The 24503-nt window shown below is 44.7% G+C and overlaps 1 protein-coding gene and 1 pseudogene across 8 annotated transcripts in view; one reads left to right on the forward strand and one right to left on the reverse strand.

The window, feature by feature from the left end:
* AP2B1 (adaptor related protein complex 2 subunit beta 1) overlaps positions 1-19434 on the forward strand; it is a 131384-nt gene extending 111950 nt beyond the window's left edge. For 6 of the 8 annotated variants that reach the window (XM_073879438.1, XM_073879441.1, XM_073879437.1 and 3 more), the window contains 4 exons: positions 4794-4878; positions 5824-5910; positions 12716-12870; positions 13193-16942. In XM_073879438.1, coding sequence (XP_073735539.1) covers positions 4794-4878; positions 5824-5910; positions 12716-12870; positions 13193-13336 — 471 coding nt within the window. In that variant the 3' untranslated portion in view covers positions 13337-16942. Of the gene's footprint in view, positions 1-4793; positions 4879-5823; positions 5911-12715; positions 12871-13192; positions 16943-19002 lie in introns of those variants that run through there. The other 2 variants (XM_025851446.2, XM_025851450.2) reach the window with 1 other exon arrangement.
* LOC112808361 (large ribosomal subunit protein uL24-like) lies at positions 15374-15810 on the reverse strand (annotated as a pseudogene).
* Positions 19435-24503: the final 5069 nt, after the last annotated feature.

Raw genomic sequence — 24503 nt, forward strand, 5'->3', positions numbered from 1 at the left:
GTGATTTTATAAATATGTTGGTCATGGAAGACCTATGTGGAAAGATAATATTTGATTAAGCAAAGCCCTAAAGGAGGCTGGGAATGAGCCGTGCAGATTTCTGGAGGGAGAGAATTGCAGACAGAAGATACAGCAAATGCTCAAAGCCATGAGATAGCAGAGTACCTGTTAACATGCAAGGGAAAACAGCAGGCCCCGGTGGCTGACATGGAGCTAGCAGGGAGAGAGTCACAGCACATAACATCAGAGAGGTAATAGGCATCATATTATAGGCAATTGTAACTTTGGGTTTTATTCTGAGTGAGATGGGAAGTCATTGGAGGTTTGAGCAGAGAGGTATTTATGAGCTGACCCACATTTTAAAATCCCTCTGGCTGCTGTGTTGAGAATAGCCTGGGGAAGCTAAGTGTTATAGGGGATGGAGGAGGTAGGTGCAGAAGCGGGGGGACTATTAGAGGGCTTTGTGGTATTCTGTTTACTGTGTTTGGAAAGACAGCAGGAGGTTCTGTTTAGGGATGGGAAGGGAGATCAAGAAATTGGTTTGGGACATGTTTATTTTGAGATATTAGTTATCCAGGTGAAGATACTAAGGCAGTTGGTATATATATGTTCTGATCGATTTCCCGTAGGCAAGCTAGGCATTGATTTTAAAGCTCTCGGAAAGTAGTTCTCCAGCTTGTCTGGATTATGTCTTTCTATTCTGTAATTATTGGGATGGTGAATTTCAAAATAAGAAAACTCTGAAGCAATCTATATTACACTCCTTAAGGCTGACTCTTTAAGGTTCTACTTGAGAGGAGCTGCCATCCAGGTTAGAATTGAACTGGCTTCATACTGTGTTTTTCTCTTGATTCTTTTTGGCCTAAACTCCTAAGGAGTGATTGGCATATCCTTGGAGAATCTAGTATTTGGGTTGTGATTTACTACCTATGTTATTCTTAGCATTGAGATGTTATTTTAGCTCAGTGATTTGAAATAAAAATAGCTTTTATCTGTCATCCCTGCCTCGTTGAGTTCCAATTTGCCATTTTAGTGGGATTATGTTATGCATACAGATGATAATAGAGGTAGAAAGGGGGTTGGGAAACCAGTGTTTCATTCCATTTGCTCAATATCTTCCCCTTAATTTCATGCAGCAAATATTTATGAAGCTGCTAGGATGCCAGTGAAAGTGAGAGCCCCTGCACTCGGAGCTCATTATGTTGTGGGTGAGGCAGATGTAAACAGTGATTTTATCTTGTGCTAGAAGTGTATGCATGGGGTGCTGTGGGGAGAGATTAGAGTTTTCCTGAGAAATCTTAAGCTTGAACTGAACCTTAAGATTAAATAGGTGTTTTTCAGACAGCTGAAGCTTCAGGAGAATGAATATATTAAGCAGATAGAACAACACGTAAGAAGGCACAGAGCTGTGGGTTTCAGTGTTTGGGGAACAAGAAGTAATTTTGATATGGCTGACGTTAAGGAACTAGGCTGGAGAGGTGGGCAGGGGCCAGATCCAAGAGAACCATATATTCTTGAATGAATGCGGTTCTAGCCAGGAGTAAAACTTTGAGAGCTACAAAAGAAGGGAAGTGCCTCTCCCAGAGTGACCCGTGCTGTTGATCCTATAAAGAGATAATTTACGAAGGACACAGTAGCAAGGAGAATCATTAGGCCAACACTTTGCTAATAAGCTTTTTTTCCCTCCTCTCAACTGGTCCCTTTTTAACATAGCAGTAGTACTACGTTGGAGCTCAGCATTTGAGCACATGTAAGATTTCACTTACGTCTAAAATGGTTATCTTTTATTATTAAAAATTCTGAATAAATAGGTAAAAGAGATGGTGAACGAGGGAATTTTTCTTTCACAAACACTTGTTCTATTACCTTCTGTAAGCCAAGCACCATTCTCAGTGCTTCGTTGCAGATGTTAACTCACTCTTCTCCTAGCAGCCCGTGCATTGTCTCCATCTGCAGACAGGACCCTGAGCTGAGGACCGCTTGCCCAAAGTCACACAGCTAGTAAGCGTGCCGGGGTCAGAATTTGAAATCAGGTGGTCTGGTCTGGTTCCCAAGCCACTGTGTCTGCTGCCTCTGATTTGGGTGTCCCAGCGTCTTAGAATTATTCTAGAGCAGAAGTCCAGGGGTATAGTCTTCAGGATGTCCTGGAACCCCTGATTGTATGTTAAAATGTTGCATGAACGTTTTTCAGGAAGAGGGTCCACAACTTCTATTTGTCAAAAGGGTCCCAGGCCAGAATGATTTAGTACTACTCACCTAGAGGAGTTTTTCATGTCTTTTCCCTTGTTAAAGAGCTCCAATTAGAAGAAGGATTCCCTCAAAAGAACAAGATACTTACAAGCCTATTCAGACTTCTTGGCTGACATTGTTCTAAATTAATTGCTTATCTGGTTGATCTTCCTAGGGACTTTTTCCAAAATACACACACCAGGTCCCAGATTTAGATTGTTATTTACATGGGATGAAGCCCTGGCATCTGTTTTGAAAAATCTCTCCAGGTGATTCTAACATGTCTTTGATTAAGAACCACTAGTATAGAGGTGCCTGGGTGGCTCAGTCGGTTAAGTGTCTGCTTTCGGCATCATGATTCCAGGGTCCTGGGATTGAGCCCCGTGGCAGGTTCCCTGCTCAGTGGAGAGTCTGTTTCTCTCTCCCTCTGCCCCTTCTCTCACTCGCTCACTCTCTCTCAAATAAATAAATAAAATCTTAAAAAAAGAATCACTAATATAATCCCCTGAAGGACAAAGATGATATTTTCTGTACTCTTCATTGTATCTCAGATGCTTGGGACATAATAAACCTTAATGAATGTTTGAATGAATGGCACATTGTGAAATAGACTGCTTTTTATTCAAAGATGATAGTAATAATCACTTGGCATTTCACATAAGACCTTTCTATAACCCAGACAGGCTCACCTACACCACCCAGTTTTCCCTTCTAAATACCCTTTACAGAGCCTGGCACTACCTCAAGATCTTCTTGGTGCCCTTATTTGAAGTAAGAGTTCTCTCATTGCTGAGTACCGGATGAATTAGAGAATACCTCTTTCCCGGCAGCCCACAACTGATACAAATCTTTCCAAGTGGTGCTCTAGTGCATCTAAAAGGATGTTTGAAGACCTCTTCCCAGGGGTTAGTTACTCTGCTTATATTTATCAGACTCAAGCTTTTTGAGAATCGTGCTGTCTCAGCATTTTGGGCATCAGATTATGGGACATAGGTCAGAAACTCCTGGGGGATTGGTAATTGAAAAGCACAAGTTGCAAAGAAAGTAATTTGATGGGCTCTTCTGGGAGAGAGAAGAGAAAGATGGTGTCAAGTAGACATAAGCACGTTATGAAGAGGAAATAAAGGTACTATTGAAGCTGGGGCAGATGAGTTGATAATAAGCACAAAAGAACTGGAAGAACGTGAAAAAAGCATATTTGGATCCCATAGCCAAAGTTTTGAAAAGGGCTAGATGTGCTGTTGAAGTGTGGACATGGGCCCCTAAGGGGCAGGGGGATAGCACTTTTTTACTTTATTTGCTTAGAGCAAAATAAACAAGAAATAGGCATGGTTACCGATTATAGGACTTGCCCAGAGAAATGTTTTCCAGTGATGCCAAGAGCATAGATGGGAGAGTTATTGGTGACAGAAACCAGTGGGAAGTGGTGATTTAGAGCAGTTCTCCTCCTCCTTTCCCTTCATACAGTCTGTGGTTTTTGTGATGTGCTGCAGTGGAACCTGCCTGTCTCTGAGCATATACACCAATCAGTGTCACCCCTGAATAAAAGTACTCAGTGTAGCTTTTTAGAACTACAAACAGCATGCTCTGAACTGAAGGGGCCGTGGTAGAATCGCAGCCTACCTAAATCAGAAGCTCGTATTGTGAGGAGAAAATGCATTTCTTCGCTTGTGGCTTTTCCTTCTTCTAGTCTTCAGATTTAACAACAGTGGTTGACCCAGCAAGCTTCGTCCAACTGTAGGGCTTAAGAAATAAGATTTTATAAGAGAAACAACTTTAGGGCACCTGGGTGGCTCAGTTAAGCGACTGCCTTCGGCTCAGGTCATGATTCTGGAGTCCCTGGATCGAGTCCCACATCGGGCTCCCTGCTTGGCAGGGAGTCTGCTTTGCCCTCTGACCCTCCCCCCTCTCATGTGCTCTCTCTCTCTCATTCTCTCTCTCTCAAATAAATAAATAAAATCTTTAAAAAAAAAGAGAGAGAGAAACAACTTTAAAACTTGTATCTGGGGCGGGGGTGAGGGCTGTATGGCACCATTTACTTTGGAAAGAGGAAGAAATAAAGGTTTAGAGTCAAATTTGCATTTGATCCTGTTTCTTCTGTGCACTAGCAGTGTGACCCTGGATGTTACTTAATCTTTCTGAACTTCCATTCCTCGTCTGCAAAATGAGAGGAGAATGACACCTACTTTGGGATATTAATGAGAATTAGAAATAATATCATTAATAGTACTTAATAAGTGGTAACAGGAGCTACTATTCATAACCATAGAAACAAACAATAACTGAATGGGTTATTCCGGGTGCAGAACTTGTGCCTTCAGTTTATCCCTCCAGGGGCTCCTTCTGGAAAGAGGTAGAGTTGCAGTTTCTCAGAGTGCTCCGACAGTGGAATGAGTAAGGATGTGCTTTGCAGCGTATGGGCTGGTAGGTCTTGATCTGGGGAATCCTGCAACTGTCTAAAAGAGGAAGGAAATAAAGTGATATATTTCCAGACACAAACCACTCTTTCCCTCCTACCTGGCTTCCTATGATGTCCTAATTCTCCCTCGTTACTTTCCTGGCAGGTGGCTGTGAAAAACAATATTGATGTCTTTTACTTCAGCTGCCTCATCCCACTCAATGTGCTTTTTGTAGAAGATGGCAAAATGGGTAAGTACATCCTCCTGTCCTTCTGCCAAATATACCTTTGCCCTCCTCTGAATGTCAGGCAGAGCGTAGCCCGGAAGTACAAGTTCTTTTGAGATTTTTTTTTTTAAAGGGAGTGGGGTAAGGCTGTTTTAAAAGTCTACTACTTGCTAATCATATTTGTTCTCCTGAGTCACAGTTGATCTTCCCTTGCTGTTGGTCTCTATATCACATTGCCAGTTATCTGAATAATCCAGTCACTCCAGCACAGAGTAAGTGGTTTGGTGACAAGGAGATGTGGATTTGAATCTCACCTTGGCTGTGTACTCGCTGTGTGATTGTGACAAGGTGCTTAACTTTTCTGAGTCTCCGTTTGCAAGTTTCCAAAGCAGAAATAGTTATTGTAAAAGCTGGATGAGATAATATATGCAAATTGAGCACTTAGCCAGCCCTGTACTAAGTTTTTACTGTCTCAAAATAAGAATTCAGTAGTTTGTAATAAACATTAATAATCCCTATGTGGTTGTTGACGTTTCTCTCTTCCCTTACTTATGAAACCACCATCTAATAAAACTCACTTATACTGGTACATATTAATTGTATTGGCACTTAATTGATTTGATTCTTACAGTGGCTCTTTGGGTAGGCAGGACAGATGTAATTACATATGATGAAATTAGGATCAGAAAGATCACAAGAGTTACCCAAAGTCATGAAATCGGAAAACAGTGGAGCCAGGACTAAACTCTAGATATCAACTTCTCCCAATGTATGTTAGTGCTGCTGATAAGAGATTAATTGATGTGGAGTGTAGCACCTCTTCATAGCTAAGAATTGGCTCCTGTTCCAGGCCGCTCCTGGATATATTGTAAGAGCCAGCACTCCAAAAGAGAAATGATGTAAGGCACCAGAAATCAGAATATGGACAGACTGTGCACACCCTTCCTTTCCCTCTGCTTTCCCATACAGAGCGCCAGGTCTTCCTTGCCACATGGAAGGATATTCCCAATGAAAATGAACTTCAGTTTCAGATTAAGGAATGTCATTTAAATGCTGGTGAGTAATGACTGAATTTCATGTGCATCTTATTAGATATTTGAAAATTTTGTCTTAATTCTTCTTTCCACATCTACCTGTTTCTGGTGGTTGTATGGTAGATATTTGACTTGTAAACTTCTCTTTTAAAACTTCAGGTATTTTGATATAGGTACTAGATTACTGCCAAGTTAACAGATTTCAGAAACAAAGTAGAATGGGTCCATCTACCCAGTTCTTCAGTAGTCAAACCCGTGTTCGTCGTGTTACGTGTATGTCGTTCTGTGAGCCTCGGGGGACTGAAGCGCCAGTTGAGGCTGTGCACCCTCCCGGAAATTAAAAGGACTCTCTCCTTCTGTATCAACCTGTGGTATTGGAAGAAAGGTGACTCTCTGAGATCCTTAGGTAGAATCTTGTGTTTGTTACTAAACAAAAATACATCATAGTTGATTAAATTACTTTTTTTTTTTAGGGACGCCTGGGTGGCTCAGTCGTTGAGCATCTGCCTTCGGCTCAGGTCATGATCCCAGGGTCCTGGGGTCGAGTCCCACATTGGGCTCCCTGCTCCGCGGGAGGCCTGCTTCTCCCTCTCCCACTCCCCCTGCTTGTGTTTCCTCTCTCGATGTGTCTCTGTCAAATAGAATCTTAAAAAATAATAATAATAATTAGCCTTTTTTTACTTGCCTTGTGTCAGCTTTCATAGGATGATACTAACCTCTTTAATCATCATTAAAAAGCCCCAGACCCTTCTGTAGTTCATTTTGTTACTATAATAGAACATCAAAGCAGTAACCCAAGAGGAGAAATAGTAGCTATCAATCCCTAGCGCTTGATAGTGATAGGGCTTGTTTCGTGAAGTTTCCTCAGGAATCGAGGGGCCCTCAGCTCCATATTGTCCTGCCTTGGTCCCAGTCACTCTTTTTTGAGACTAGTGCACAGCTTTCTGAGTTTGAATGAAAATGAGCCTTGGTGCTTAGTCAGTACTTTCTCTTTCTTTTATCTATTTCCTTCTTGTGTGTTGGTGGTTCTCGTCCGGGGTTTTGGCGTGCTTCCATCCCAGTGTCGCTAGAGCGTGACACTGGGAAGAAGAGGCAATATGGGACTGCAGGGAAGGGGGAGAAATTCACGGTCCTCTCAGTCCAACCTTTTCTTTTTAACTTCCATCTCTTGGGGCTCTGCGATGTATTCATCCTCTGTGTTCAGACAAATCTTCTCTTACGGGGCTTCTCCTGAGCCTTTGGAGAGGTGTCTGAGGAGATAGTCTTCTATAATTTCCATTGTAGTAACTACTAAGTTGATTCTCTTCAGGAACACCACACATCTGCCTTCTTCCTAACATATTCTTGGTCTAGGTTTCTCACCCTGACTGCTTATGTATGTATGTTTATTAAAAATCTACATTTTTGCTGCATTTTCACCAAAAAATCATACTCAAATTGAGCTGCTTTTGGTGCCATATTCTAGGTAGATGACAGTGTTATCTGCCCTCTCTGAGGCTCACGGTCAGTTACCACAAACCTCATTTCATGAGTGTAGGAGCTTGGGTAGCCTTCCAAGGCATAAGCTGTGCTTCAGGAAGCTGTCAGGTGCAGAATCCAGAGTGGCTCCTGGTGAGAACCAGAGCAGATCCTGTTAGAGAGGCAGCTTCCGTACCCAGCTTGGAAGAGACCCTTCATTGTAGTCACTCTTGTGGTAGTGGGTCCTATGGCAACATTTCATGTATTGCTCTCCTGAGAACACTTGTCCCTCAAAGAATAAAAGGGGGTTCTGTGTCAGTTAAAGGTGAAAAATGTAGCATGTGATGGGCCTCTGCTAGAAGTTGCCATTGCATGTGAGCGCACATAAAAGCTGAGGAGTCTGCCATTGAGGAGACACATTTAACTCAATGTGAACTGAATTTATGGACCATGGAATTTAAAATTGCAAAATGCTTATTTTTAACATCTTGTGAAACACCGATGTTCCTTTTTTTTTTTTTTTTAAGTAATCTCTACACCCGTCATGGAGCTCAAACTCATAACCCTGAGATCAAGAGTCATGTGCTCCACTGACTGAGCCAGCCAGGCGCCCCAACACCAGTGTTCCTTGAGCATGATCTGGGGAACACTAGCCTATAGAGAACAAAACAAAAAAAGGCACAGAATAATTGGAAAGAAGATTTGGTTTCAGACATCCAGTATGAAAGGGAGATGCTTTTTCAAAAAGAAAATTAAAAGGAGTTTGGATGACCGAGGGTTTTAGTCTGGCCTGCCAAAATAATAGAAAAGATCCCCCTGCTTCCAGATTGGAGTTCTGAACCCTTATTGAACCTTGGTGTACATTTATGATCTTGCCAAAGAGGAGGTGTCTGGCCTTCCTCCCAGTGGGGCTGTGTCCTCTGCTGTAGCCTGGCACAGTTTCTCAGAGCAAACTGAGTTCTGATCAGTTCTGCCATGGCTTCATGCCAGTGCCTCAGTGCCTTGGGTGCTCCAAATACCAGCAAATTGGTTTCTCAGTGACACACCACTTTATGGCCACGCTGCACATGGAATGGAAGGGACAACGGCCACTTTGTTTTCTCTGGGAGCCCAAGGCCATCATTTTCCCACGTGAAATCACTGCTAATCTTGCAAGACCACTTCCTGCAACTAATCCTTTCTAGCTTTTCCTCTGCATCCATCCCAAGGTCTGGAGTGGCCTGGCCTTTACATTTCCTTCCAGTCCTGAGGGCTCTATTAACAGTGCGTTTCCAGGTTTAGTGCCTTCTGATTCAACACCCTGGGTCTAGCTGGGTGCTAAAAATACCATCCTTTCCAGCTGATCTGCCCTAATCACAATAGCACCAACACTTTAAATAGCTTTTCTGTTCCAGAGTAGACATTTGACAGATGGAACTAACACTCTGAGGGCTATAGGAAGTCACGGGCTTTAAGGACTTTACCAACCTAGCCTCTTCTGCCTTTTCTTTTCCTCTTCCATTTCTTTCTAGAGAAGAAAGAAGAAACCCTCTTCCCAAGCCTTAATAATAAATCAGATCTTAATAGAAAGGTATGTATGTAGGGGTGCTTGTGGGACCCCTAGTTGTGTAATACTAGAAAATTTTAAATCTTGAAGGCACTAACATATGGGCCTTCCTGCTTCCTAGCACTTTGCCATCTCTTTTGGTGTCAAGAGTTCTGCATGAATCTGTTTTGCAGCCTACCATGATAGCTACGTTTGGGGTTGGCATATGTCTGGGACCACTATCTTAACTTCACAAGAACTTAGAAAGGAAATCTTTCTGGCAAGCAGTCTACAAGCCTGTTTTTTTAAATTGTTTATTCTGAAAAGCTCAGTGGCATATTGTGTCTATAAGCACTACAGTAAGGGACAGATCTTTCTTCTGGTGTGGGGACTTAGGGGTGAGTTCTGTTTCTCTGTTTTGCTATAATCCTCCCTGTCTTTGGGACATTTCATAAACGAAATGCTTTGCTGGCCAGCACTTAAATATAGTTTGGTTGCTCAAGCAGTAAAAAGTGTTGTTTTTAGCAGTCATAGTAGTTTCGGATTTGGTTGGCCCCAAGTGCAAATTTCCCCTTTGCACTCTCTAATACGAGTACCATCCTCCCTCTTATTGCTTCTGGAAGAAGTGTGACCTTAGCTAAAGTAGGAAGATGAAGACCACATTCACACCTCCTCAGAGTTTATGCCACAGACTCAAAGAGCCAGCTTTGGGAAAGAAGACAAATGAACCAGAAGAAATCACAACTAGAAGCAAATATAAACCTATTTGACATCTTCTCTTATTCTCTCCTTTGGGCCAGATCTCTGTGTCTTTACCTTTCCTTCTCATTCTCAGATTCTCACCAACAGTGGTAAGATTACATCTGATTTCCCAGGAGTTCAGTTGTGTAAAAGGAAAAATTATGATACCTTGTCAAGAAGTGTATCCCAGTCAAGAGGCACTTGGCTGGCTCAGTTGGAAGAGCATGCGATTCTTGTCCTCAGGGTTGTGAGTTCGAGGCCCACATTGGTTGTAGAGATTACTAAAAAAATAAATAAACAGGGGCGCCTGGGTGGCTCAGATGGTTAAGCGTCTGCCTTCGGCTCAGGTCATGATCCCAGGGTCCTGGGATCAAGCCCCGCATCGGGCTCCCTGCTCCGCGGGAAGCCTGCCTCTCTCTCTCCCACTGACCCTGCTTGTGTTCCTGCTCGTGGTCTCTCTCTCTCTGTCAAATAAATAAATAAAATCTTTAAAAAATAAATAAATAAATAAACAACAACAAAAAAATGTGTCCCAGTGTGGCTGGGAAGCCTCCTTACATCTGGTTCCCATTGCTATTCTTAACAAGAACATTTAGCATAGTCTGATTACCCTTTCATCTCTGTATCCTCAAGCTCAAACCTAATATCTAAGATTTATAAAAATTGGGCGCCTGGGTGGCTCAGTCGGTTGGGCGTCTGCCTTTGGCTCAGGTCATGATCCCAGGGTCAGGCTCCCTGCTCAGCGGGGGCCTGCTTCTCCCTCTGCCTGCCACTCTCCCTGCTTGTGCTCTCTCTCTCTCGCTCTCTCTCTCTCTCTCAAATAAAACCTTAAAAAAAAAATTGACTCACACATACTTATGTTCTAGAGCCCTCCCTTCATTTAGTCCTCTGGTAGAAATCCTATGCAGCCATTCAGTAGGAGCAGAGCCAGGTCTCTGGCCAGAATGTTTCCTAAATGAATTAAAGTTTACCTTGATTCAACTTGTTTGTTCTATCTGGCTGTTTGCCCCGTTTTCTAATTTTGGAAGGCTGAATGTGTTTGTGTGCTTCCATTTCTTAGCCTGTCATCTGTTCCATAAGTGGTGACATGACGACAAGTCTGTAGGAACCTGGGCTTTGCTGTATACACGGTCTAGAATGTGTCTGTGCCTGTGCAGCAAGGTGGCTCTTCAGTACAGGCTCCTGTGTGTGTGTTCTGTTTCCTCGGAAATGGGCAGGAGCCTTGAAGTTAGGAATGGATTTTACAACTTAAAACAAGCCCCCCATGTCTTAAGACATTCCTGTCAAAACGCATTAGCCAAACTCCAGCTGGTGGTGTTGCCTAGCAACTCAGTCTAAGCTGCAAGAGCCCTTCATTATGGGAACCAAGGTGGCAGAACTGCCTGACCCCTGAGAAGGTGATTAAAAAGCATGTGGAGGCCCCCTCCTCCACGTATTGCACGTAACGACCCAGAGATAGACTTTTGAGCTCCTTGAAGATAGCCAGTTCTTAAGCTATAGCTGCTCTGCTTGGTGTTGGTGGAAACCTTGGAGGGAAAAGGGAAAGAGTCAAGTCACAACTAAATGTGGTGCAGATGTTTAGTGACTGGCCTTTTGTGCCTCCTCCCCTGAGCTCTCATTGGTTTGAATGTGGGGAAAAGACATGAGAGGAGGAACTGCTTCCAAAATTAGCCCGCATCCAAGCAGGTGGTTTCTAATGCCGATGGCAGTACATCTATCTCGGCATCTCTGGCCCTGGAGTTGGAGGCTTCTTCACGGGGGTTGATGGCAAGTACCTCTTGTGTCCCAGGTACCGTGGGAAGCACAGCGATGAAAAACTCCAGGGTCCCTGTGCTCAGAGAGCTTCTCTAGGAGAGCAGGGAGGCCAGCCATCATGGCATCCTTTTCCTAGAGAGCACAACAGAATAGGATGGATTTTTATGTGGAGAATTCTTGAAGTCAGCACGAGTAATTTCGAATTCTCACAGAAATGAACATCCTAAACTTACCAACAAAGAAGCAGTGTTTATCGTCTCTGTTCAAGTTTCTTTCTCTGATGCTTCGGCATCTCTCCTCTTAGCAGTGAGAGAACAAGGAGAGCAAAATGATCTTTCATTGCAGACCTTCGTGTCTCTTTGATGTGGTAGTCACAGGGAGGACCCCAAACACCAACCTGTTCTCACCCTGGGTTGGTGACTCCAAAGGCCTCTGCTGTGACAGCTCGGGGTATATAGAGCCTGGTGGCAGTCATTTTAGCGCAACTTCAGGCTTTCTCAAAGTCTTTTGTTGAGACTTTTTCTTTATTCATTTGGAGGCATGGTATTCCCTACAGGCTTAAGAAATCATTTACCTGCTTAAAAAAAATTTTTTTTAAGCATCCAGGTTAATAAATTTGACTTGCAGGATTTCTGCAACTCTGTGCCCTTTTCTGATCTTGGCAGTTGAGTCCAGAGTGGCTCGTGGTGAAGTAGGGAGTAAATGTGGATTTGGTCATCAGTCTGTGTATCCCTGTAGCTCTCGGATCAGTGTTCCAGAAATGAATGCCAACACGGCAGTCACCATGGCACCACCCATACACCCATTGCTGTCCTTGCCCTCTTTGGAGCATTTTTATCTGTGTAGCACCTAGTTTAAGATTACCCACTCTGTGGGGCGCCTGGGTAGCTCAGTCGTTAAGTGTCTGCCTTCGGCTCAGGTCATGATCCCGGGGTCCTGGGATCGAGCCCCACATCGGGCTCCCTGCTCCGTGGGAACCCTGCTTCTCCCTCTCCCACTCCCCCTGCTTGTGTTCCCTCTCTCACTGTCTCTCTCTGTCAAATAAATAAAATCTTAAAAAAAAAAGATTACCCACTCTGCTGATCCACCATAATCTCCACAGGTAATATTTTCACTAGTGCTTGGTTGCACCTTACTCGGTTTTCTCTCCTGGAATCTCTTAGGCACTTCAGGAGCCTGTTCCTCACCCTGTGCTGTTGTGGGAGAAGGGCCTTCTGAACCGTGTGCATGCGTGTGTGTGACGGCACTTCTCAGGAGACTGTGTACATGTGGCTCGTAAGGATGTCAGAAAAGTGCATTTGTTTGATACTTTAATTGAAGGTGTTGAATTTTGAATCTGTGTTCCTAGACACTGTTTCCAGCAAATTGCAAAACAACAATGTTTATACTATTGCCAAGAGGAATGTGGAAGGGCAGGACATGCTGTACCAATCCCTGAAGCTCACTAATGGTATTTGGATTTTGGCCGAGCTACGTATCCAGCCAGGAAACCCAAATTATACGGTAAGTCCTTTCTCGAGGTAGATGAGATGGGTTCCTAGCACGGTGGAAAGACCTGGAGGAGACGCTTCACACCCCAGATAGCCAAAACAAGCAGTCGATCAAGAAGTCCCCAGTGACCTCCTTGGAAGACCTTCTCTAAGGAGTGCCTCTGTACTCCTTCCCCTGGTATATGCTGAGTGACTCACAGTACTGTGCATGTGGTGCTCTGACAAACTGCGAGGGGGTTGTCTCCATAGCTCATTTCAAGAAGGCCTTCTTTCCTGCTTTTAGAGTTCATGACCTAAGGCTATCAGAGTCCTAGACACATGAGCCTCTTTTTTAGCAGCATGTATGCCCCGAAGACCCTGCTGAGAAAGGTGAGGCAAAACTGGGGCACACCTTTGCAAGACTGCAAGGGGACTGTAGTTTGGAAAAGCTCCTTCAGGACCATACTGGACTAAAATCAAAATCCTGGCAATATTTTTAGAGCAGGAGCGATTGCCTTGAACAACAAAGACTACCCTGCAGGCACCGGACATGTGTTTGCTGTTGTGAAGTGTGATCTCCCATTAGGATGCTGCCTGTCACTGCCGGTTGTAAAATAAAAGCCCTTGGGATGGGGACAATATCTTATTCTTGGGTTATCTTTGAAGCTTCTTAGGCTGTTTTGAAGGAAGGGACGGAAGAGAATACTGTTCAATATTGAATAACTCTGAGGAAGCTGAACAGGAGACTAAGGGGGCATTTTAGCCATTTAGCTGAGAAAAACCTGTGACCGCATTCCTTAATTTTAACAGCCAAGTCTGTTTTCATTAGCATTCATCAAGGGAATAGTACCACCCAGAACTGAGAATTCTTGATATTTTCCCCACTAGTTCCCCCGCTTGAAGCAGCTGGGGGGGGGGGGGGAGAGTGTGTGTGTGTGTGCGTGCGTGCGCGTGTGTGCGCCCGAGCACACACACACATGCTCCGTCCTATCACGCTAGATTTTTGTGAGTGGGAAACTTCAGGCTTCCTCCATGAAGTAGACACTCCTCCCACCCACCTTGTCCTCCAACAGTCTTGTCTTTTTTGGAAAGAAACTACCCCATCATTTACTTTGAGTTCCTTAAGAAAGGAAAAAGCCCTTCTGTGCTGTTCCTGGAAGGGCTGGTCTTCACTGTAAAATCAAGGTCTTGTAAAATAACTCCCATTTTCTTCCTTAGAAATGTGCTCAGAGAGAGAGAGAGAGAGAGAGAGAGAGAGAGTGTGTGTGTGTGTGTGTTGTTTTATCATCCACCATCTTATTGTATACAATCTTTCATCTCAGCTAAGTTAAAGAAGCATGATTACTCCTAGTATGCAGATGAGGAAACCAAAGTTAAGAATGATTAGCAACTTGGAGCACCTGGGTGGCTCAGTTAGTTCAAGCGTCTGACTTGATTTTGGCTCAGGTCATGATCTCAGGGTTGTGATCGAGCCCTATATTGGGCTCCGTGCTGGGCGTGGAGGCTACTTAAGATTCTCTCCCTCTTCCCCGAGGCACCCTCTCTCCCCATCTCTTTAAAAAAAAAAAAAAAAATGATTAGCAACTTTTTCCAAAATGATATAATTTGTTGGTAGGTGTGTTGCACTTAGAAGTCAGGTTATCTCTTGACCCTTCCTACCATATTCATTGTAAGGATAGAATTTTGAGAAGGACCTCTTAATGTCACGGTCTTAAACATAATTTAAAATTTTTTAACTTTTAATTTGAAATAATTTGAGACACACAAAGATATTTTAAAGTGGTTCCAAGTTCCCATGTATCCTTCACCCAGTTTTCCCCATTGATAACATCTTACACACCCATAGTACATTTTTTCTTTTTCTTTTTTTAAGTAGGCTCCATGCCCAACATGGGGTCGAACTCACGACCTGGAGATCGAGCGTTGCATGCTCTACCAACTGAGCCAGCCAGGCGCCCCCATACTACATTTTCAAACAGGGGATTGATGTTGGTACAACACTATTAGCTAAACTATAGACCTTACTCAGATTTTTCCAAGTCGTACATTACTATATTTTGTTGTTGATGGTGGTGGTCTGGAAGCGTACAGCACTGTGCAGTCTCATCACGTGTGTGTAGACTTGTGTAACCACCACCACCGTCAGGACATAGAACCATTCCATCACCACGGACAAATTCTGTTCTTGCTCTCCCTTTATAGACTCTCACCCAGCCCTAAGCCCTGGCAACCACTGGTGTTTTCTCCATTACTATAATTTTGTCATTTTGAGAGTGTTATATAAATTTCAATTCTTACAGTATGAAACCTTTTTTGAGATTTATTTTTCCCATTTAGCACCATACCCTTGATGTTCATCCAGGTTGTTAATGTGTATCTATAGTTCTTTTTTATGACCAAGTAGTGGTCCCCCATATGGATGTACCATAGCTTACCCATTCACCTGTTGAAGGACATCTCTTCACCTATATATATATATATATATTTTTTTTTTTTCATTTTAACAGTTTTTATTTAAAGTCGTATGTAAGATTACTTTAGTCCTGCTTCTTCTCAATTGTTTCTTCTTTATATTTGCCCTTTTCCTTTCCTGCTTGGTGAGATTTGGCTTTCTGTTCGAGGATCTTTTTGTGGTCTTTGTACACTTAGAGCCTAGTGCTAACCACCTTGCCAGGGTGAGTGCCCACATGGACAATCGTCTATCCGCCTTCTCTCGCTGCACTCGTTCAGTGTAGATGACGTATTTCTTCCTGTAAACCTGGACGACTTTGGCAATTTGCTGACCTATAGAGTGTCCTCACACAACCTGTACTTCATCATGCTTTCAGATGGGCATGGATCGCACATTGTACTTCTGTCTCAGCTCTTTGGAAAGCAGGGAAGACATAATCTTCCTGCAAATGTGGGAGGGTGCATTAAAATGCCTTTTACGGTTCCCGCTCTGGTCAGAAGTCACAAAGGGATCGAACTTCATTTTGGCTGCTGGTGCTTCAGTAAGGGCTGCAAAAGGGAAAGGGCCCCCTATATATTTTTTTAATTTTTATTTTGAGATAATTATAGGTTTATGTGCTGTTGTAAGAAATAATCCAGTGGGATTTTGTCCTCATGGTGCCTTTTTTTTTCCAAAAATTTATTTATTTGAGAGAGCAAGAGGAGGGGGAGGGAGAGAGGGAGGGAATCTTAAGCAGATTCCCCGCTGAACATGGAGCCCAACGTGGGGCTTGATCTCATGACCTTGAGGTCATGACCTGAGCCAAAATCAGGAGTTGGATGCTTAACCCACTGAGCCACCCGGGTGCCCTGATTCATGGTGCCTTTTTATAGCCACACCCACCTCCCTTCTTTCCTTATATTTCTAAATGGTAAATTTGTTTATACTTCCTTGCCCTCTTTCCTGTTTTCCATCCATCTGGTGACTAGGTTCCTTCTGCCCACAGAACAATCCAAATTTTCCATCACAGCGTCTGACACAGACCTAATCCATTCCCCTAAATGGTAGTGCAGACTTCAGAGTCCCTTGGGCCCCTTCCCTTCCCTCCATCACCCTAAACACCCATTACAATATTGATCTGTCTCCAGTATTAAGGAGGAAGGAAATCTGGTTGAGCCAGTACTAATGGCAGGAGGACCAATGGTCCCTTAGCCTCCTAAGAGATTGATAAATTATTCCCAACCCCCACCCAGTCCTTACTGTATTTAAACGTTTATCCTATAAGGATGAGGCCCCATCACTCCAAGTAACTACATCTTATTCGGAAAGATAAATTGTCTCTGGTGGGAAAGTGTGTGTTCCAGACTGTAAACCAGAAGTGGATGTGTTAAGTCCTTGGCTTACATAGCCATGAGAGGTGACTCTTCTTTCCTTGATGGTCTAGATGGGTGACATTCCTGAGTGGTTGGTGTTAGAGATGTGTCGTATAAATAGACCACCAGTTCAAAAGTTAAAACCCTAGTAAGGTCTCTTTTCCCTTAGGAGCCATACAAAATGAGACCCAGAGTCCTAGCTTTATTTTATAAGTCAAATTATTTAGCTGCTTTGCTCTTTATGTATGTTTCCCTTTTTTACTTTCTTCAGGAATTAGCAAAATCCTTTTTTTTTTTTTTTTTTTAATTCATTCTAGCTTGTCTTAGCTGTACTAGTTGGAAAGCAAGGATGAGTTTTAAGTCTAAACCTGACCCTTTGTTAAAGGTTGGCTTGGCAGGCCAGGGTTGGGTTGGGGGTAGTATGATATAAGGGGAGAGAGAGGGAGAGATTGATTCTTCCTCAACAGCCCCCTGCCCCCTTCCAAAGAGCAGCAGAAACTCAAGAGTCCAAGCCTGATCAGTCCATGACTACTCTCCCCCCCCCCGCCCCCCACCCCAGCGCTAGCCTTGGCAGATTGGGCTTTTGTAGAGGAAGGCAACATTTCCTTATCAGTCATGAACCAAAAAAAAAAAAAAATCAGTCTCCCAACTGGTAGATCTTCCAAGTATTGTTACAAAGATGTGGAAGAAATATTTTGCGGGGAGAGGAACCACCCCTCTGTAGTCTGAGAGTTAACTCCCAAAGGCTGTTCTTACTCTTTTTAGCTTCCTCTCCTCCTCCTCTTCTGAACCCACTTACTCTCCCACGAGAATTTTCCTCAACACTGACCGGAGAAACTGTGGAGGAGGATTGCCTCTATAGGGAGCTTGAAAGTCAGGGACATGCCTGTGGCTGCAGCTTTGACCGAAGTAGGGAGCTGTTTTCTATGCATATTTGTGCTCTTAAAGTGGTTGGGGTTTTTTGTTTGGGAGTTTGTGTGTGGATGTGTGTGTGTGTTTACATTTGTCAGAATTGTCTTCCTGATTAATGTCAAGCAGTAACTTTGGAAGTGCCTTAGAAACTGACTATTAAAGCTGTAAATAAATAGAGCCTCTTTTGATATTCTTTTGTTTGGTTGGTTTTGTTTTATTTTTTGCCTTTTTTTTTTTTTTTTTTTAAGTAATCTCTGTGCCCAAGGTGGGGCTAGAACTCACAACCCTGAGATCCAGAGTCATATGCTCTACCACCTGAGCCAGCTGGACGCCCCTGTTCTTTGCATTTTTTAAATTTGACTTTTAAGTTTTGAGGATGTGAGTTTTTTCAAGAAATTCAGGGCTGACCAATATCTTGATATTTTTGTCAAAAACATTCTTACCTTTTGTGTACTGTGTGAAATCATCTGGTGTCTCTGAGAATAAAGAGGTAAAATAATCTCAAATCTCACAGGGCTATATGGCGAAAGACAACTTCTGCCTGTCTGCCCTAATAGAGGAGGACAATGGTATCTGTAATGTAGAAAGCAAACGTTAAATTTTCTGGTTCTAAATGCAGTTTGCAGGCTTCTCCTGTTGTTATTGTCAATAATATTTGTCCTAATCTGATACAAAGATTTCAAATCTGGGTTTAAGTTTTGTGCTCATTGACCCACAAAGTGAAAACCTCAGTGTTCAACACTGAAATCGTGTTAACTGTTTCCGTGTTGGGTTGGTGACGATGAGGCTGGAAGAAGTGAGGCGGCAGGAGTGTCCAGTTTGCCTCTTGGAGGAGGCTGCAAGTGCATGAAGAAGCTGTTGCCAGGAATTGCTGTCTGCTTACACTAAGTCTCTTGTGTTCTTGTTTTCCTTCCCTCGCAGCATGTTTTGCTGTCCTTAGTGTGATACAGAAAGGACTAGTACCTTGGATGTACCTCACTTTTATTTCGCTTGATGGTACACCCTCCTGGACTGGGCCTGACCTAAGCATCCTTGTCTGAGTAGGAGGCTGGGGCAGGCAGCTGAAGTGACCACCAGCGAGTTAAGGTTTAGCCCTTCCCTTCTCATTTGGTAATAACCCCTGTGACTCTTAGCAAAGCCTTGGAGCAGCTATGCCCCTACAGTCAGGGGTTTTGATGTGTTTAGTATTACTATTGGTATTCAGTGTTGGTACTTCTAACCTCATGGACCCACAGAGAATGTAGATGGAAACACAGCACAACTTGACATTGATTAAATTGAAAATGTAAAATCCACAGAACTTCTTAACAGAATTTCCTGGTTTGGCTTCTCAGTGATAGAGCTCCTCTCCCTTTGAATCAGAAAAGAGATTTTCTTGAACTGAGTCTTGGATGCCTTTTGAGCTCATGCCAGCCTCCCTCCTAATCTTCTTCTCCTTTCCCCCTGACAGCTGTCACTGAAATGTAGAGCTCCCGAAGTCTCGCAGTACATCTATCAGGTCTACGACAGCATTTTGAAAAACTAATAGACTGGTCCGGGGCCCTCCGGCCCCCCTGTGATTGGTGCAAGCCAAGAACTCTTAACTGGAAGAAACCGTATTGCCGTGTAGAATCTGAACCCAAACACACTGAGGCCGCCCACCAAGGTAGTCACTAGTCTAACCTGTGCTAACATTAAGGCACAACCTGTTGGATAGTTTTAGCTTCCTGTGAACATTTGTAACCACTGCTTTGATCACGCCCCACCTCTTGCCACCTGCCTCTGCGATCTCTCCTTACTTGTGAGCTTCTCCATAGTGTAGTTTGATATTTTGTAACTGAGAGCTCATTTCAAAAGCAGAAAAAGACAAAAAATATTAAAGCAAGGAAAAGTGTCACTGAAACGTAAACTGCACTTTATTGTATTATATTTTTGTACATATGAGAAGTGGAGGGAATAGCATACCCCGTAGAAAGTGTGAAAACAACCGACCGCCATGAACCGCACAGTCCTGGAGGAAGAGACGCGGTCCTTTGCCCCCCCTGGGAGGGGTTCTCTTATCTGTGGCCACCCTTGTCCCTGGTTATGTGGGTTTTCACTTTTTTTCTCTCTCCAAACTCCCTTTCCTTGTGATTCTGCCTGCCCCGTCCTATCGTCTCATTTTATGGCTCTGCAGTCGGGAATGGGGGTCTTCCTTGAAGGGGGCTTCAGGGGGCAGGAAATAGGGCCTGTAGGCACTAAAGCTGAGAGAAATTAGAACTTACTACATTCCTTTCCCTCGATCTAACCCACAGTTCACACCAATCAAGGAATTTTCGTAGAGATGGGTAACAGGAACCAAAATATGCTGTCCCCACTCCCTGCCCTGGATTTAATTTAATTCTCAGGTCCAATTCAGATCTAAAATCATGGTTCTAGAGTTGAAACAGACTTTAAGTAATAACTTAACCAACCCTGGTTTTCCTAAAATGGAAAAAGACAAAAGGCAAAACATGTTAACTGCCTGAGGCCTTTTAGCTGTTGGGGGTTGGGGGGGACTGGGTCTCCTAAATCCCCATCAATGTTGTTCTCACTACATTTTCACTAATGTATTTCTTAGTGAAAATTTCACTAATTTTCCTTTCTTCAATGCCTTTCTCCTGCCTTCTCTGTGCCTGTTTCTTTGTGGCTCTTCTTGTACTCCGTACTGATTTTGGCACTCCATTCATTGGCATCAGGTGGCAGCAGAGTATCTCTCTTCAATTACTGGAAGGTAAACCCAGATGCCAGAATGAGACAGTAACTAAACGTTAACATGCTTCTAGAGCCACAGTCCTTGAGGCCAGCAGGGCGGGTGCAGACGAAGTGAGACAGAGTGAGCTTAGAGAGGTCCCAGACTCATTTGATCCCGTTAGCTCTCCGAGCTGCCCTGTCACTTAGGCTGCACGCCAGCTGAGACCATCTCGGGGGGTCAGGCAGCCTTGTCCTCTCTCAGAAGGTGGGGAGGTGTGAAATCCCCTTCCTTAACACTTTGGGTGTGTTTTGTCAAAGGATGCTTTGTGCCCAAAGCACCAACGGTAGCAGTGTTCACACTGTTACGTCTCTGGGCACTTGTCACACTGCCTGGTACCCAGTATTCAGGATCCATGAACACGACCGCCCTTCTCAGCTGCCCCACACAAGTCAGAGGCACTTGGGGCCCAAAGGGCTCATGTTGAACTCAGACCTCGGCGTGAGTCCAAGAGGAGAAACCCTAGCAAACAAGAGCAGAAGCCACCCCACAGCCCTGTCATGTCTGAAATAACCCTGATTCATACCAGTTATAGAGCTTGAGGGGAGTGGATCCCCCAAAGCAGGTTCCTAAGCCTGGAGACCACGAGAAGAATGACTAGGGCAGGAGTACGGGGAAGAGGGAGGAACTGGCGTCCTGCCCTCACCGCCCCTGAGGCACGTGGGGAGTAGGAGGTAGCACAGGGAATATATGTGGGGGGTGGGTAGGTTGCCTGTGTGTCGGGTGGAAAAGCAGGTTGATCGTTTCCTTCTTGGGAAATCATTCGTGGAGTCGGACAGACACAGGCAGTGAAGAAGGTTCACACTACAAGTACCGTGTTCTCAGAGCAGACTGATTCCACAAGGAAGTGCGTGTCAGCTAAGCAGACAGAAGACAGTTTATGCCAGAGTATGGCCCTCGGCCCCTGCTTCTGTCAGCCTCCCCAGCAGCGATGGGTAACAGCTACTGTTCTCGGCTCCCCGGACTGAGCCAATCCGGGAATTCTTCGCGCCTTGGGGAGCCTGCCTCCCACTGCCCCCCTGAGTGGTTAGGGAGGGATTCTGTTCTGTGGAAGAGGACCTCTCTCCTGAAGAGACAGCACCTGTTGCCTCCACTGCAGCTTCCCTTTTGGCCCGCATCGAGCCCAGTCGAAGTGGGTAGACGGAGTGAAGATTGCCCCTCCATTCTCTCCTCTGCCTCAGTATGTCTTTGTAACGTCCGCTGGTGTCAGTATACAAAGGGCAGGGAAGCACACACACACCCAGAACTCTTGCTGGTCAGAGATTCCCTGAGTGTCTGTCCTCGCCCGAGCCTGTCTCGTGTGTCTGTGTTGTGAAGCTTGGGACTCTGGAGAGAAATTGGGAGTGGGAGGGGTAAATGTTGCCCTAGGAATGCTTATCATTCTTTGGTTGTTGGGATCTGTTCTTGGGGAGGGTGGGAGTTGGGGGGGAAGCTTGACCTTGTGTCTTCATCAATAAACTCATTTACACAAAATGAAGTTTGTGGTATGTACTTTGTTCCCAGAACGGACGCTCTAGGACACAACACTGCTGCCCAGGAGAGGGATGGGGCATTAAGAACCATACCACTAGAACTTTTCTTTCAGTGGCCCCAACCCTCCCAGGGATTTAGCCAGATGAAATTAAGATTGACCTGAGGAAGAATCCTGTACCTTTTGCGGAGGCTCCTGTTAACCAAGCCCCATGTCAGCACCACAGGCAGGAAGTGCTCGCAGGAGCCAGTCTCTTCCCTGGCAGGTCCCTTGCTAGGGCCTGAGGCCCATGGTTCCACAGCAGAAGCAGCCCAGCAGAGCTACTCACCAGTTTTCCTGTTACCCAGGACGATTCATCCCGAAATGTATAAAAAACCTCTGGGAACTGAGCTCAGGGCTCGTGTGTTCCCAAGTGAATAGAATTAAGGCTTGAAAGCAAGCTTCCCTAGGAGTTCAAGTCTAGTCACCTGCGTTGCAGGAGCCCAGGACCCAGGTGTTGTCAAGCTAGAGGCCCCACCCTAGATTCTGATGAGCAAAGGCCTCCGTAGTCTCTCTCAACCTGGAGTGGGGGAAGGAGGCTGAGGGATCCATCACCAAGATGCCCGTAGACTCGTCCCCGAACCTGTCACCGCTAGAGTGAATGTGTGTAAGCTGCTTTGCTCAGTGTTCAGCAGTAGCTGCTTTTCTACTTGGGTGTCCAAACTCCATGAACGAACTGTCTTTGGCAGCCAGCAACTTCTTGCTTGTCACCATGCTGCTGGTTTGCAGTTAGCTCAAGCTGTGACAGGAATGGCATGGGAAGTAGTGGGGCCAGGGTGGTCTTTGTTGAGGTTCAAGGTCAAAGAAATGAAGAGGGATGGGCCTTCCTGAGATCCGTCTGGATTCACCAACTAAGAATAATTTCAGGTTGGGCAAACTTTCAGGGCAGAGGCTCTCAACTTTTTTTTTAAGATTTTAATTTCCGTGGGGCTCGAACCGACAACCCTGAGGTCAAGAGTGGTATGCTCCACTGACAGCTGGCTGTTCGCCCCCCACCCCCCCACCAGAGGCTCTCACCCCGGGTGCTTGTTAATACCACATCTCAGGTTTCAAAAACTGATGATTTCCGCTCAGCCAGGCTGGGGTGGGGCCTGGGGGAAATATGCATTTAAAAAAACTCCCGGTGTTTCCACTCTGCAGCTGGGGTTGAAAATCAACTGCCTGAATAAGACACACCTGTGTGCCTACTTAAAGGAATGCTGGTGTTCCTGTTACAGGTGAAAAAATGCTAAAGCACTGGGACAGTGGGGGGTATCAGAAATAGGGGAAGGGGATTAAGAGGTGCAAACTTTGTTATAAAATAAGTCACGGGGTGAACAGCGTAGGGAATACTGTCAGTGATGTGAAAGTTTTGCGTGGTGACAGATGGTAACTACACATACTGTGGTGAAGATTTCATAATGTGTGTAATTGTCGAATCACTGTTGTGCACCTGAAAGGAATATATTGTATGTCAGCTATATTTCAGTTTTTAAAAATAACCAAAAAAACCCCCACGAAGTTGCCAAATAAAATGCAAGTTGCCTGGAATCATACTAAAAAAAAAAGAAAAATGGTAAAGCACTTTTCATGCACACGATACCTGCCTACCCCATGAATCCGGCATTATCTTCACTTTTCACCTGAAAACGGTTGAGGACTCCCGGGTTTGAGCCCTCCTACTCCCACCTCATGCATTGATGCTTTTTCTGATTTTGCCTGGACCCAGATTTCTTTTCCCTGCCACCCCCAGCTCCAGGAGGCAAGAGCCTGTTTATTTTAATACCTGGTGTGGCACTTGGGAAAGATCACACCTCCCCCGTTGTTACCCGTTTCTATCTCCTGAGCACTAATCCTAGAATCCCAACCAGCCCCCAGACATGTTATTAGCAACAAGGATGTTTCTTGAAAAGTTTCCGAGTTGGCTGCAAACTTGCCGTCTCAGTTTCTCATTTAGCGTTTGCCCTGCCATTCTTGATGCTGCCAACAAGGGGAAGGCTGATTTGGGGGTTGCTTGGACCCAGATGGACTTAATCTCCCAAAGTACTGCTTTGGAATAGGACTGCCCCAGCACTCCGGGACTGAGAGAGGACCGCTCAGCAGCTTCTTCCCGCCATATAGGTATTAGTGGAGGATGTTCGTATGCAGCCTCTGGCTTTCCCTCCCTGGTTTCATTCACTCTCCACTTCCGCTCTTAGGCTCCAGAATCTGGCCAAACAGCCTCTTGAAAGCTCAGGGGCATTTTCAGCTGTGATGGGGTGCAAGGGGTGGAGTGCATGGTCTTTGTTTCTTCTGTCCCACTTAGAGGTTGGGGCTTCGGATGCTACAAGTGGATCCACCCATCTGCTCCCCCAGAGTCTGAGCTTGCATCTCAGGCATCCCCAGCTGAACCAGAGCCACCTGAGGCTCAAGGTCAGACAGACCCAAGGTCAGGGCCTCTCAAACCTTTTCACCAAGGTAATTGTAATGAGAGGAGAGTGAGCAGGCCCCTCTGGTGTAAGTTCTTAGCCCAAAGTGACTCTCAAAAAACCAAAATGACTTAGCTAAATGTTAAATTCAGGCATATTTTGCATTTTATGTTAATATTATGGCTGCTTGTTTTTTATGAAATAATGTTTTAAATGACCTACCACTGAAGGCAAGGATGAGATCCCATAACCTATGGCTTTGTGTTCTAGCAGGAGAAGCTTCTGAGAAGCCTGGCGCCAAGGTG

This window comes from Callorhinus ursinus, unplaced genomic scaffold (assembly GCF_003265705.2).
Source record: "Callorhinus ursinus isolate GAN/ISIS: 27379988/994484 unplaced genomic scaffold, GSC_fseal_2.0 scaffold34, whole genome shotgun sequence".
Classification (NCBI taxonomy): domain Eukaryota; kingdom Metazoa; phylum Chordata; class Mammalia; order Carnivora; family Otariidae; genus Callorhinus; species Callorhinus ursinus.